Genomic DNA, 15,494 nt, shown 5'->3' with positions numbered 1-15,494 from the left:
AGGCGTAAGGTTTTGACGCAGTGGTGTAGTGAAATCTTGTAGATTTCACTGCGTCACTTTTACGAGGCCTTCGGAACGCCCACCCTGCAGACATTATACCTGACGCAGGTATAATGTGACGCAGGGCTTTACAACGTGATGCATCTCCCTAGATGCGTCACGTTGTAAATAGCCTGCATATTTTTGCAGGCAACGGCGGCGCAAGGGGCTTGTAAATCTGCCCCAGGGAGTTTGGGATCATCCAAGGTACCCTTATTGGTAGCATCGCCATGCATTTCTAATGAGTGATCTGGCCTGCAGACCCACATGGTCCAGATATGCTTCCTCACTGCCTTAGTTCGATGAGGCCAAGTGAGAAAGAAATTAAGCCGGGCTGTGATCTTTACCTTGTATATGCTGCTTACAGAGGCATTAATGTTGGAGATTAAGGCCACATCCGAATTTTGGGATTTTCGAAAGACGGTGACAAGTGCCTGAAGAGCAGCGATCGCTCTGAAAAACTTTCCAAACAGGAATAAGTGAAAATAACAGCACATCGCTTTACTTGGCCAATAGGTGGTAGTGTTTCCATACAAGTGATTGAAAGAGAATTGTCGACTAGGAGTTCGATTTTTTTTTTGTAACACACTCTATTACCATGGAAATGTTATGATTTAATATCTTAGACCATAGAGATAAAAGAAGGATGGCGTGGTTCAATCTCCTGTTTTCTAATTCAAAACAAAGTAGCTCACTCTTGCTGTGTAAAAACCATAACATACTTCAAAGGAAAAGGCAATTTCTTACATTTTTTTTCCAATGCACTTTTATTCCCTTTTTTTAATCTTTATTGAAAACAAAGTTGCAGTTGGACACAGACATTACTGAAAATACACAATCACAGGTTGTTCTTTCTGGTGATAGCATATATATTTATATACATATACAAAAAAGAATGTAAACATTTCACTTTGTTTCAGACAGTTCATCCTGTACACTACAATGCACATACGTTCACGAACAACTGCAACCATTTTTTTTATTGTTTTTTTATCTATATTTTTTAACCGGTTTATTCTAGTTTCCAAGAGGTATCTGTAAAGCCCTGCAAACTAGATTTGGTATAGTTTTGCTATTATAAATCTTTTGATTTGTTGAGGCTTTTCTTCATGTTATAGAACAGATTGGCAGTATTTTTGCTCATATATAGCGATACTACATGGGGGCAAGGGGAAAGAATCAGCAAGAACGTGCTGTGGTCTAAAAAACTGACTAAGATCACAAAGTTGGGCTGCAAACATACCAGTTAGAGGACACTGGAAGTAGGGGTGGGCGAAAAATTCCGCTCTGCCGGTGGAGTTCGCGGAGCAGAGTATTTTCTCTCACTTCACGCTGGCGAGCGCAGTGAGAAAAATCGTGCGATAGACCTCCAGGTGAGATTTCTCAACGCAGGCGGTCGCGACCGCTCATGTTGAAAAACTTGCTGCTCGCATTGAGAAAGCTGTCGCTCGTGTAGAATACTTACACGAGCGGCAGAAATAAGCATCGTCCTCTGACGCGATGCGTAGTTCCTATTGATCTGGCTTTACAGAGCGGGACAAACTCTAGGGGGATAAAAATCAATGCAAGCAGCGCAACTTACCACACTTCGCCACTCGCTGAACTCTGCAGAGCGCGGTGGAATTTTTTCGGCACTTCGCGGAGTTCCGCAGAGCAGAACTCCGCCCAGGACTAAATGGAAGAACTGATGCTCAAAGGACAGTTCAAGGTGGCTAGATTTGATGGTGGTATGTAAACCTGATCAATTTTTCTAAGCTTCTGTACTGCTGTCCATGTGTCTGCCACATTTGCAGCAGTGCTGGCCTGCACTGTGCATTGAAGCTTAAAACTCTGGTGTGCTCCATGGCACTGCACAGCATAGCTGCTAAAAGGAGCTCAAATACAACAAAGTGTGTACTTCCAACAAATCGCCGTAGAACGTAATCATTACGAGGTGAGAGAGGCATGCAGTGCAGAAAAAGGGGGCACAACCATAGCAAATATGTCAAAACGGGTCCTAAAAATGGGCGTGAGTTTAATGTATTCGCGTGACTTAGTCGACTAGTTTTGTGGTGCTTGATCACCTGACTCGTTCAAGGCTTTAGTTTGCAAACAGGTGGCAAATAAGGTTTAGGCAGGTCTTGGGCAAATAGTTAGTTTGAAAATATTTAGTTTGAAATGTTCATTTAAATAAACATTTAGTTTGGAAAAGTAGTATGAAATTTGAACTTTGACTAGTACAACTTACCATTCCCCCAACTTGCCTCTAGCACCCACGAATGACTGGTGTCAGAATAGTAAATCTAAGCTAACAGCCAGAATCTAAGTTATGCCAAGCCGAGGTTATTTTTTTTTTTGTTTAAATATATATATTTTTACATTCTTCAATACTTTTTTAATTAGGGTGCTAATCTATGGTGTGCAACTCAAAGAGTGGCAAGATGCACCAGTGATCAACTTTCTGGGACAGAAGCAACTTTGTGCCCGAAGCTGACGGGGCGCACTAGCAAAAATACTATGCGTTGCACAGGGCGAGCCTCCCCTCCATCAAATATTTCATTCAAAGGGGATGTAATGGTGAAGTGCCAGAGGCAACAGCTGTGGGATAAGACTTAAAGCCAATTAACTAACTGTGGTCTGGCTTTGAGTGAAATCCCAATGACCAATTAACCCATGGGCACATAATGGGCAAGAGGAATATCTCCTGGTATTCCTATGTGTAAGGTATGTAAATTAGGCAAAATTAGGCATTTTAAGCTGCATACTCTTTGCCAGGACCCCTGGTTGGGGGTCTGTGACAGCTACTCAGGGGGTTTGCAATTGTTTATAAAATTTAATATTAGCAGATTAATGAAGTTTATATAAATATACATAAAAAGCTAACTTGAAAATATTAAAACGCTCTGTGAATATGATTGCATTTGAGACTGGAGCCTAAAAGTGAGTAGGTATCATCTTGATTTGTGTGAGCAGCCCAAGTACAGCAAACAGCGTTTACTAGGGACAATTGCTGGTCTCAATCAAAGCACCGGTAATTACTGATAAAAAGAGCATGCATTAATTAGAGCAACAAAAATACAGTAATTTGCTATAGCCTAGCTTATCACCATCTTTTAGAAATCAATGTAAATTTTGAAAAGCTCCAACTTTCCCATTAAGATTAAAATTTCGATTTTTGTTTGTGAGCTACATAAAATTTTTCAAAATGTGTGTACTTGTTTGATGTATACTTGTTTCTTATTTTTGTGTACTGTTTGAGGTTCCAGTCACAGAAATTGGTGAGTGGGGGCCCTCGGCTTCCAGAAGTGATTGACTTGGGGTCCAAAGAAGTAGAAATGGTCATCTGGGCACGGAATAATAGACGTCGAAACTGATTAAAGGTGAGCCCCTTATTTTGTTTCATGTTCAAACAGGAGTTTGTGACCAAAAAATGAGTTTTGCCTGTCATGGGATCACACATTAGGGGTATAGTGACCCCTGAGATTTTCACCAGGTCCTACTGTGTGAAGTACGAGGGCAAGTAGTGCGAAATGCCTGTTTCTCACCTTGCCCACGTGGAAAAGTACAATTTGCACCTGGTTCCCCTTTGTGTGTAAATTGGAATCTGGGGTACATTGTGCACCCATTAAGTAGCGCATAGCTGAACAGTACATAGCGGATGCACCATTTTCACTCAGGATTTGCTCTCCCGTTTTATTTACGCCCTTAATATGTCCTTACTGTTCATGACTAGAACAGCCACTAGACAGATTGTCTGAAAATTGGAGCTATGCAGGTTTCCTCTTTGCATCCAAAGTTTAGAGTTTTTAAAGTGGTAGGAAGGCGAAAAACAGCACAACCACTACCTGTGCCAAGGAAAATCCTTCATAAGCTTCAAGGCCTAAGAGGGGATGCAATGAGCACTTAGCGAGGCCACGTAGGTATGTTACAAGGCTCCAGAGTCTTTGTGGCATTGGAACCTTGGCCACCCTGCTACGCGTGGCCTACATTGATTTGAAGTCAAATGGCGATAGGGCATGTAAAGCTCGTCCAAAAGATGCAGATTGACTTTTAATGGAATGAGCAGCAGAACAAAGTGGGGGCTGCATCATTTCTAACAAGGCAGTCGCAAAGGTGAGTCCACGAGATCAAGTGGGCTTGGGCTGCTACAAAAGGCACCAGCCAGGTGATGCACAAGGCAGTGCACCCAACAGTCTACAGAGCTTGGGGCTTCTTTGATAACAGCTACAAAATATGCTTTTGAGATGCAAACCTCTCCCACCTACACCCTAGACGAGAGTTCTCCAAAGTCGGTCCCGGAGGGCCGGATCCATGCCAGATTTGTTTGCATATTCCCATTTAGAGAAATGTAGTTATCTTAAAAATCTGGCATAGAACCGGCCCTCCAGGACCGACTTTGGAGAACCCTGCCCTAGGCCAATGATCTGCATAAAGAAACAATATGGCTGTTCTCTGGAACTGTCTATTTTGGTTATATGACGTGAATTGCCGGTTTCCAAGCGCTCTTGCCCTGGGTGTGGAGTCTTGTGGCTCTGTAAAAACAGAGGATGGACAATACGATCCAGGCTTGATCTACTGGTTGAAATGCCAAGTTTGCAGAGGCGACCAAATTTCTTGAGAATCACATTACAAACATTGACGCGTGGCAAAGAATTCCAGAGGGATGCCACCGGCACTCAGAGAGGTCTTCATACTGGTCTTGGTTGACAGAAGCAGGAACAACCAACAATCTTGTAGAGCAGGAGCTCAGACTCTGAAACGGAAGGCCTGAGTAATTTAAATCAACAGGAATTTTGGTAAAGCCGTTATGTGTGCACTATGCATAACACATAATACACTTGTGGACCACCACGCAAAGAGTTAGCATAAGCCTGAAGGAATGTGATTCATGTTGAGCTTCAGGTGCATACTGGACGTTGTGTTTTGGACAAGCTTGAGAAAGTCCAGCTTGGCCGAACCAGGTAAGGAGCATTCCTGTAATGGGGCTGACAGGAGGAGGAGCGGTGAATGACTGGAGGCTGACTGTCAAAATGTGAAGGACCCACCTCAGTTATCCTAATTGGAAAAACAGGCTTTGTCTTTGTATCTCAAATGTAAGATTTGACCCAACCAGGATAGCCATGTTTCTAACCTCTGGGGATGGGCACATTTCGTGTTCTCGATCCAAGCTGACTAATCGCACGCAAATCTGTAACACCATAACAGGTTCAACAAAAAACCCTTATGTTGAAATTCTCAGAACTAAAAAGAACCCACTGGAATTCTGGCTGGCTGCAAAAAAATACAATTATGGGTGAAATAGAATGTTTCCAATGCCTTAAATCGCATTAATATCAAACGCGTATTTTTGAGGTGATAGATAGGTTCCTAGGCATCCCTGGCATTAATATTTTTTTTACATCATTTGCCAAATGGGTGATACAAATATTATTTTTTTACAAAATCTACAAGGCATCACACACACCACATCTAAGGTGCATGCATGTTTTAAAATGTGTTACAATAAATTATAATTAATTGGCTTGGTCTCTATTGGCAAGTGGTGCTATGAATGATATCAGTGCACCACATGAACTACAAAAATCTATTATAACATTCCACAAAAACATCACACAGCGCATTGGCCAATTAATGTGCATGGATAAAACTAATGACAAACATATTGTTGGGCAAACTAGCTGATGCATCTTTTTTCATTGGCTCATGGAAAAAATTGTGCATAGACCAACTCACCATCCAATTCAAACAAGGTGGCAGCTAAACCCATTTAAGACCTCTCAAGTGAAGAGTTTGCAATGAACCCTTTAATCGGGTGACCAAGGTAGGTCCAGGGGTGCTAGCGCCAAGCCACATTATCTAGATATCCACAACAGACAAATTTAGATATAAAGGATCTATATGAAACACATCTGCATAGTCTGTGCTTATCCAGAAAATCTGGTGGGAATCTGTCCCTCTTGGACATATGTTTTAGACATGTGGCTCTGTATGCTGGATGTTGTTCATCACGGCTAGCCAACATTTATCCACTGGTAGGAAATGTATCAAGCTTGTTGCTCCCTCCGTAGGATCATCGAAACGACTCATGATTGACGTTGCTGCAAGTGTCTGATGAAGATGTTCTCTTCAGTGACAATGAGCCTTCAAGTGGGGCATGCATTGCTAAGTTGTTGTAGATTATGTCTTTTACGGATCTGCAGCTTTTACACGTCTTGTTTTGGCAAGTCAGGCAACGTTCCTCAAACCGTTAGAACATTTTGGTGGAATATCACGTTTTATCAAGTATTATTAAGGAGGAAGAATGCAGGTTTTTGTGGGTGGTTAGCAAAAACCTGCAGAGATGGATCCTGCAATCTACCAATGGAGTAAAATGTGCCACACTGTTCTTTCACTCTGTTACTAATGGCAAACAAGGCACTGTTGAGATGTGATACAACACGGTCATAATACAATGCATTAGTGTACATAACCACCAACATGGCAATGCAGATATATGGATGCTGAGCAGCGTTTAAGGAGTTAAAAAAAAGATGCACTGCAGAGTATGGGTGAAGTTCTGAGGAGCACAGGAGTTCTGCTTGGATGTTAGAGAAATACAGTCATTGCTGTAACAAGGCATTATCTACGGAAAGCCGATGCAGTCTAAGCCTATGCCGTCTATCGGCAAGCTGATACCACATTGCGCTACAAGCAACAAATGTTGCTTTTGTGCTGCGAGTATTTTTTAACCAAAGGCAGCAAACCTTCTTGCACCAGCCCCAAGTGAATGCTATAACTCCCTACTACTACAACGAGCCCTTGAATGGGTGGAGGGTGGGGGAAGTGGGCAAGAGAAGTGTACACTGGACAGATGCAGTCTGAAGACTGGGAGGGTGTTGGTGCGATAGCTTCCCATAATCCATCCCATAATCCATCCAATTTTTTGTCATCTGAGAGCCAGCAAGGGAGAAGAGAACGAGCAAAGGAAAACAAAGATGGCTGCCACGCGTTGCGTAGAGCATTTTCAAGTACAATCGAAAGCAGAGCTGCAACTCATTTGCACGTGTCCTACGATCTTTCCTGTGGCAACTTCTACTGAGAGGAGCCACGTAAGTAAAATCTACTCACTCACAAGCAAGTACGTGGACAAGGACGGAATAGTAGTGTACCAATCAAGATGACATTCAAAAGACACGTGCATGTGACCAACACTTTGTGCAGTGGCCGGTCTGGTGAAGACGTAATATAGAAAGTTTACAAATCTCTGCGGTGATCCAGTGAAGTAATACATCGTCGGAATCCTGTGGTTACATTGCTGTTGTACTATTAGAGACATCTTACAGCACAGATCTGAACTGATTCTAGCATTCACACATCACCTGGTCCTCTAGCATCATCTATTACAGAAAAGGCTTTTTAAACCGTTATATATATATAGATAGATACAGTAAATAAATTAGAGAGAAAAGGATACAAAGTACTCAACAAACATTATCCCATAGATACAATCAATTTAAGCAAAACTGTTAAATTGATTACACTTTAACTTAGGTCTCTGTGCTACCGAAAGTGCCAGTGTTCCCTCAAAGTGCAGTATTGCTTTGGGTTTAAATTCACCACCTCAAAACGTGCCTGGTTCTTGCAGCCATAGATCAATCATTGCCTGTTACGCATTTGAGGATGTATATCTTAAATGTAATTTTTGATCCGCAGATGTCTCTCCTGTACCGGTTTTGATTCTGCTGCTGTTGGAAAGGTGAGCTTATGTGATGCGTTTCAGCCATTGGTTGTGCGGGGTGGGCAAACAACGCCATGAAGAACCCGCAAAGGAAATCTTTGGAGAACTTTTCTACTTCCTTTGCAGCACTCAGTACGTACTCCCCATACCATCGGTATTTATAGATGTCCATAGGGAGCTGTGTAGTTTTTTTAATATACAATAATAGACTGCATGTCTTGCAATTGGCCTGCCCTTTTAAACAAAGACATTAGTGCAGCAGTGTCCACTCAGAACACACCTTTGCCTCCCTCATATAACAGAATTTTGGATATTTCAATTATCTGGAGAAATTTGTTACTCACTAACTAGGCCACTCAGTGAGTGGCTAAGTTTAGAAAAGTCATGTGGGTACCACGTGCGTCTGCTGAGATGTGCAGACATTGGCCAAAATTGTTGCGCTCCAGTTGTGAAATCCCAGCATTCTTCAAGCAGTGCCTGCGGAATTAAAGACCTGAAGAAGGGCGCTTTGGCTCTCAAGTCCTAACCCCTGGCACCTGTCTCACAAGACCCTTATTACAGCACACAGCTGTGTCTTTTAAAAGTGGATAATTGGTTTTACATGAAATCATTTAGTACGCCTTGGATGTTGGACGGGGAATTGTTTGTGTCATCGGATCTTAGTGACCGATCGTATTAAGATGGTCATTCTGAGACAACACCTGTACTGTATACGGAAACTGTACTAAGTTGGAAAAACACATTTTTGATGTATGACTTCTATTCTAGATGAGGTGGCTGTGCAAAGAAACCATCATCCTAATAGCACCTAACACTATTTTCCAACCTGTTTCTCCGTGGTCCTACCATTGATACAGGGCAGAACTAGGCCACATGAGCATATGGTGATTTTCCCAGAATCACAAAATATTTATTAAGAAGTCGAACAGGCATTAAAACCCACGTCGGAACCAGAGTCGGGAGCAGAATCTCTATAACACATCTCTCCCCTGATGTAAATTGCATACAGCAAACTTGAAGGGCTCTTTCAGCAATGGAAACCTATACTCCTTCCATCATCACTCAGGGAGAACATTTAGCATTGGCACAACTTTGGCCACTATCAATATTTATTATTGAACTAAAGTATGCTGGTCCACCCTTGTATTAAATGCCCAGATACCAAACAATGGACACCTTTCCAAGTCTATTAACATTTAAAATTGGTGATTTCCCAAAGTTTTAGTTCAAATAAATAATCCTCATTGGGAGTCAGACCATGGCTAATCCAGAGACTGAGACTTTCAAAGTGGTATCTTTAGTTAAGAATGTTTTCAATATACAGCATATTTCACACCAGAGAATCTTTTAAATTAAAAGTTGTTTATATCCACATTGAAAGTTGCACTGTTTGTGCTTGGGACCCACTCAGAATTCAAGAGAAAAGTGCCACAAATTTCAATTTCTCTGGCAATTTAATGCCAGGAATGTACTTGATGACATTGACTCTCTAACTGATGCATATTCCATCTGGAGCCATTTTAGGATTAGCGCATCAACTGCGGAGTCTGCGTTGAACTCACGGGGGAAACACTTCAAACTTAACTCAATTGATGCATTCAGTACAACTGAGATGGGTGATATTATCCCCTAATATTTCAATATAAAGTGCCAGACCTCAGCAAGCAATGACTCCAAGTGCTGCATCAAAACAAGCTTCCAATACTAGAATGTGACACTATTTTGTCTTCCAAGATTGTATGATGTGTCTGGTGTGAAGAGACAGATTGATCTTTTGGGAAGTCTCAGGACACGGGAGTGTCGAAGGGAAGACCACAATTTGAGATTAAGGAATGTAGGCGGTAGGTCTCCGAGGAAATATCCTTATTTCCCAATGGTGCTGTACAGAGAAAATCGCAGATCTCGCAGAACCGTTCGAAGAAAGTTGAGTGATCCTTCAAGATCAAATGCCTTCTTATTTCATTTGCAGGCGATTATCCATTTCCTTAATGCCTAGAGGGAACACCGAGTTTAAAAAATAATCCTCCACAGGTTGACATACAGGAAACCAATACCACTGAACAGAGTTCACTGTTTAACTAACTAACTGCAAGGAACTCAGAACCCATTTGCCACATGAAGGGAATAGCACTTAATACACTTGTAACCATCCAGTAAACAGCACTGCATCATAAATACACTTCATCTCTTGCATCCACGACCTTTCGTGAACTCTGTCCTTTAGTAGGCGGGCAACTGGTAGCCTTTTGGGCTTGTGTCCAGTGTTTCAGTAAAGGGTGGGCTCTGGTATGTTTCGGTGGTCTCCACGCCGCTGCCAGTTGGGTATCCGGGGTAACCTGAGGTGCCACTGGCGTCAAAAGTATCTGTAGCAAAGAGACTCATATCGGTGCCCAGGCGGTATCTCTGCATTGCCTTGATCGCGAGGCCAACCTGAAGGAAAAGGAGAAAATCTAATGAGGAAGGCAATATGGAGCATCCTAGCAATTGCGATTCAACATCCCATGAAGTAGAATCACTGCAATGCCTATCGAAAGACACAACTCAATCAGAAGACCAAGCCATTGAGAAGAATACACATCACAGCACTTCATTTACATATCTCCATCCTTTAAGTTGCAGCAGAGTCCACACATTTTAGAGTTTGGCTGTATAAAGCATGGCATTTAACCAAGATTCCTGGATTTGGGTAGCCATTCAAGAAGAAGTTATTCTGCACGGTGAACTTGGATTCCAAAGTTACACATTTGCAAAGTGGGTAACATTTGCACCATTTTCTGACACGTTAGTAAAAGTGCAACAAGTAACCACAGAAACCTCGTTAGTAAAAGTAACCACAGAAACCTTCCTGCTTGTACATAAAATGATTCTAAAACAAAAGCAGCTAAAACAACAGGCACTTTTCACATGAATGCATCACAAAAAAAATGTATGTGTTAATTACACTAAATAAAAATACATACTGAAAACAATTAGCCAGTGTTTGAAATCTGCATTTCCACGTAAATTACTCTGTGTGAACTGGAACTCACTAAGCTAAGTGTGGTAAAAGGTGGTAATACATTCAATGCAATCTTTGAATGATGCCATGGCTGTTCTTGAGCCGCTTCAGGGCGGGGATCTGCCCTGACCAAGGACTGGAGGACTGTTGCAGTCTAACAGACAAGCAGCATCAGTTCCCTAGTCCTACAAGACGTACAGACGCATTCGCCGCCGTCAGTCACGTCATTCTGTGAACCCAACTTGAAGAATGGAGAATAAGAGATATCACCTTCCAGTGACTATGATTGTTTCTCTTGCACAGAATACAAAGTGGGATATGTACAATAGAAGTGGCGGAGCATGTTACCCTCCTGGGATTAACGACACGTTCCGCCACTTTGGAAACGCAAGGCTGCACCATATTTACAAGACTGTGATGCAGCCTTGCATTTCCCCCTGCAATGGCACTAGGTTTAACAACTTGGCGCCAACGCAGGCACCCTTGCACCAGGGTGCAAGGGTTTCTGTGTGAAGGGGAGGATTGGTTATGTGTAGGAAGGTGTCTCTTCCTGCACTTAAACAATCCGAAGATGCCATTTTGTAACTTTCATGTGTGCTGCTTCATGCCACACACATGAAAGTTACAAAATTAATTTTTTTTAAAAGGTTTGTTTATGTACAGGAAGAGACACCTTCCTGTACATAAACAAACCATGGCATTTTGCTTTTTCCACGTGTGCTGCACAAGGCAGCACACATGGAAAAAGCAAAAACGAGGAGAAATAATGCATTTCTCCTCGTTTCGCCAACTTAAGACCAGGGTTTTCCTGGTCTTAATTTTGGTGCTGCCTCCTATGTACGCCAACCTTGTACACAGGGGGCAGCGTCAAATACAATGGGTGTTGCGGTGGAATGACCACCACAACACCCACTGCATGACTATTTCACGCTAAACATAGTGTGAAAGAGTGCCTTATGTACAAGGCAGCGTTAAGCCATGTTTAGTGGCTTAGCACTGCCTTGTACATAAGGCAAGGCCCCTATCGCCACAGGAACGTCACAAAAAGGGCTGTTCCCGTGGCGATAGGGGCTTGTACATATGCCCCAAAGTGTCTTCTCCTTTTGTTTGTATCCATATCAGTATCCGAGGAAAGAGGTGTGGCGCAGCGGCCAGAGCTGCTGACTCTGGCGCACAGGGGTCACAGTTTGCTCACTGGCAGCAGCTTAGCTCACCATCATGTGACTCTTGGGCAATGGCAATCTCCCCGACAGACCTCAGCGTCTCGAATCCCTCAAGGGTGATATGTTCACGCTTTACAAATATGAATTATAGATCTGTAGGAACTGCTTGGGGAGTGCCACAAGGTTTGGCATTATCCCTACTTTTTTATGAGTATCCGCCGCCCGTTCGGCACACTCATCTTGTCATGTGGATGTTCTGTCATGAAATATGAAGAAGATACATGAACCATTCTGATACTTAGGTCTCCCTCTGACTCCAGCTAAGGTAACTACTTTTCTGCCTTCCAGCGATAGGCAGATGGTCTTGGATAGATTCAACGTCGAAAGCTCAGACACAACTGAGAATCTCACTGGGGGGAATTCTATGGGTCACATCCAGCGATTATGGCTTTCAGACCAGGGGCATAGGCCTAGCCCTGATGACTCGTTAGGCACCTAAGCATTTCTTCCAACTGGCTCTATAGGTTTCTATTACCTAAAAATCCAAAACACTAAGGGGTCTATTAGAATGTCGGGTGGATCGCCACCGCCCGCATGGCGGTGGCGATCAGTCAGACATTCACCCCCGCCCGCATGCCATTTCCTCCCCGCCATATTAGTATGGCGGGGGGGGCCTCGGGGGACGGAAAGACCGTCTGCTGGTTTTACGCTGGTCACACAGGTGACCGGGCGTAAAAGGGGCCTGATAAGGTGGCGGTGTCTGCTAGACATCGACATCCATATTATGAAGGCAGCGGGAAGCTGCCTTTAACGCTGCCACGGAAAGGCATGCAGTTTCCTCAGTTGGGGGCCCGTGGCGGGCCCCCAGGATGTTGGGGGGCAGGGGGGGGGGGGGGTACATATGGTACCTCTGCATTTGCATGGACGACGTGGCAGGCACCGCGCGGTGCCTGCCACGTAATGCACGCAAATGCGCACTTGCCTTTTTTGTATTGCGGCGGGTGCTGCTGACAGCACGGCTCGCCGCAATGCAAAAAATGCGGGATACGCCCGCCAGTGTGGTGGGCGCATCCTAAATGCCCATGCGGGACCGCCGCACCCTTGGCAGACGGTCCCATTTCCCGGGCCGATGGCGGGCATCATAATAGACACCTAAGTTGTCTACCATATTGTGAGACTGCAGAGACCTCGAACGCAGTAAGCAAGGATATGTTAGAAAACCTGGTATGTTATATGAACCGAATTTAGAAAATGTTATATTTGTACAAGGTCTAACATACTTTGCGCGGTCTTTTGTTCCATTATTGGCCTCAGCCCACTTTTTAGCCAAGACACACTGTGTCTACAAGACCCCATGCCATGGGCAACATTCAACATCAGGAAAACTGTAAATGGCCTTCTTTTCTTATATCTGGCTGTACATCTGTGGAATGATCTAACCCTTGCAAGCCACTGACTATCCTATGTGCTCCAAATGTAATTTAAAAATTTGGCCTTTAACAAAAACAAGATATTGACGATCTGATGTGCCTCAAAAGTAGACCAAAAATCTGGCTTTCAAAACTTGCAAGATATTGAAAATCTTATGTACTTCGAACGTAAATAACAAATCTGGCTTTCAACACCTGCAGGCAAATGTTTGATTTGGCTTGTAGTGGTTTATAGTTTGAACACATTGCATCTGCCTACTCAGTAATTATTCAACTGAATCTATTTTCATAATGAGAAGTACGTTTAAATCATTTCAGATTGTCATGGCTCCTGGAAGTCCGCAGAAATGTGTACAAAATGTGTGAATTAGCACAAAATAGGTGAATTTAAAACATAGAAGTGAAAACTTTTAAGAGGGATGGTAAGAAGCGTTCGTCTAGGTTAACGACAATGGGGCATATGTACAAGCCCCTATCGCCACCACAACGTCACTTTTACCGACGTTGTGGTGGCGTTCGGGTATGTGCCTTATGTACAAGGCAGCGTTATGCCACTTAACGTGGCTTAACACTGCCTTGCACATAAGGCCCCCTTTCAAGCTATACTTAGCGTGAAAGGGGCGTGCAGTGGGTGTCGTTCTGCCGCAACACCCATTGATTTTGACGCTGCACCCTATGTACAAAGGTGGCGTACATAGGAGGCAGCTCCAAAATTAAGACCAGGAAAACCCTGGACTTAAGTTGGCGAAACGAGGAGTAATGCTTTATTTCTCCACGTTTTTGCTTTTTCCATGTGTGCTGCCTTGTGCAGCACACATAGAAAAAGCAAAATGCCTAGGTATGTTTATGTACAGGAAGGTGTCCCTTCCCATACATAAACCTTTTAAAAAACAATTGTGTCACTTTCATGTGTGCTGTATGAAGCAGCACTCATGAATGTGACAGAATTGCATTTCAGGATTGTTTATGTGCAGGAAGGGACACCTTCCTACACAAACAATCCTCCCCTGCACGCAGACACCCTTGCACTCTGGTGCAAGGGTGCCTGCCTGTGTTGTCTCTAAGTTGCTAAACTTAGCACCATCGCAGGGGGAAACGCAAGGCTGCACCACATTCTAGTAAATATGGTGTAGCCTTGCGTTTCAGGAGTGGTGGAGCGTGTCGTTAAGCCAATGCGGCTAACAACACGCCCCGCCACTTCATTGTACATATCCCCCAAAGTATCTTATGAGATGCAAGATAGTCTAGAGAAGGACAAATACAAGAAGCAAGAGGTTATTCAGAACTTAGACGTTATGGGAATGGTAGATACAAAGCTGTGTGCTGGACCCAACACTGTTTACGCTTTATATCAATGCTTTAGTTCACACACTTGACTATCCTGGAAATTACGCACCTAAACTAGGCCCTCACAAAATTGTGACTCTGCTTTTTGCAGATGACACACTTTTAATCTTCAAAACCCTGCGTGGCCTGCAGGCAATAGTAGAACAGTTTTCAGGTCTCGCCTGAGCAAGCGCATGGGCTGCGAGATATTTAGTAAGTGGGTTTTCAAAGTGCTTCCAGAGGCTTTTGCTGGCCTCAAGCTTGCGGTTAAGCGCACTTGCACGCGCGCAGCTGCCTTCTGCTTTCTTTCATGGCTCATTAAGCCTTACAGCATGCTCCTCCAGCCCCTTGCTCTCTGCATTTGCAGCGCGCTTTCATTTTCACACGCTGCCAACACTCCAACTCAGGGTCGCCGCCGCACGTCTACTCCACCTGTACCATCACTACCAACTCTCCAACCTGTCATTTGGTAACAAAGACTTCCGCAGACTGTGGGTGGTCACTCAGTGGGAAGGTGGTGCTGCACTTTTCAGGGCTCCCACAGACTCCATCCCTTCGAAGTCTTCTCTTCCCACGAGAGCCCTTCTCGTTTAACGCATGCACCCGTTTGTCCCAAGCCTCCAGGGTACTCCAGGGCGAGGGCTGCACTGCGTGCTCAGATGGAACCCTCTTTGCTCTGCATCACTGTCACATGGTTTGGAAATACAGTTTGATGCGCGAGGCTATAAATCCACGCGGCGGCGGTGGTAATAGCCTTAAATTGCTGGCTAATGGTTTTCACGTCAGCACACCCCTCTCCTGTTGCTCTCCTCGTCCGCGTCTGTTCTTGTTGCTGGTTTGCA

General features: G+C 43.8%; 1 protein-coding gene across 1 annotated transcript in view; it reads right to left on the bottom strand.

Moving 5' to 3' along the window:
* Window positions 1-787: 787 nt before the first annotated feature.
* SYNGR3 (synaptogyrin 3) overlaps window positions 788-15,494 on the bottom strand; it is a 267,227-nt gene continuing 252,520 nt past the window's right edge. The window contains exon 4 of the mRNA XM_085629386.1: window positions 788-10,165. Coding sequence (XP_085485512.1) covers window positions 9,956-10,165 — 210 coding nt within the window. The 3' untranslated portion in view covers window positions 788-9,955. The remainder of the gene's footprint in view (window positions 10,166-15,494) is intronic.

Source organism: Triturus cristatus, chromosome 10, assembly GCF_964204655.1.
Source record: "Triturus cristatus chromosome 10, aTriCri1.1, whole genome shotgun sequence".
In the NCBI taxonomy this organism is placed as follows: Eukaryota; Metazoa; Chordata; class Amphibia; order Caudata; family Salamandridae; genus Triturus; species Triturus cristatus.
Note: the sequence above shows the minus strand (reverse complement) of the source record. Positions and strands in the feature narration are given on the sequence as shown.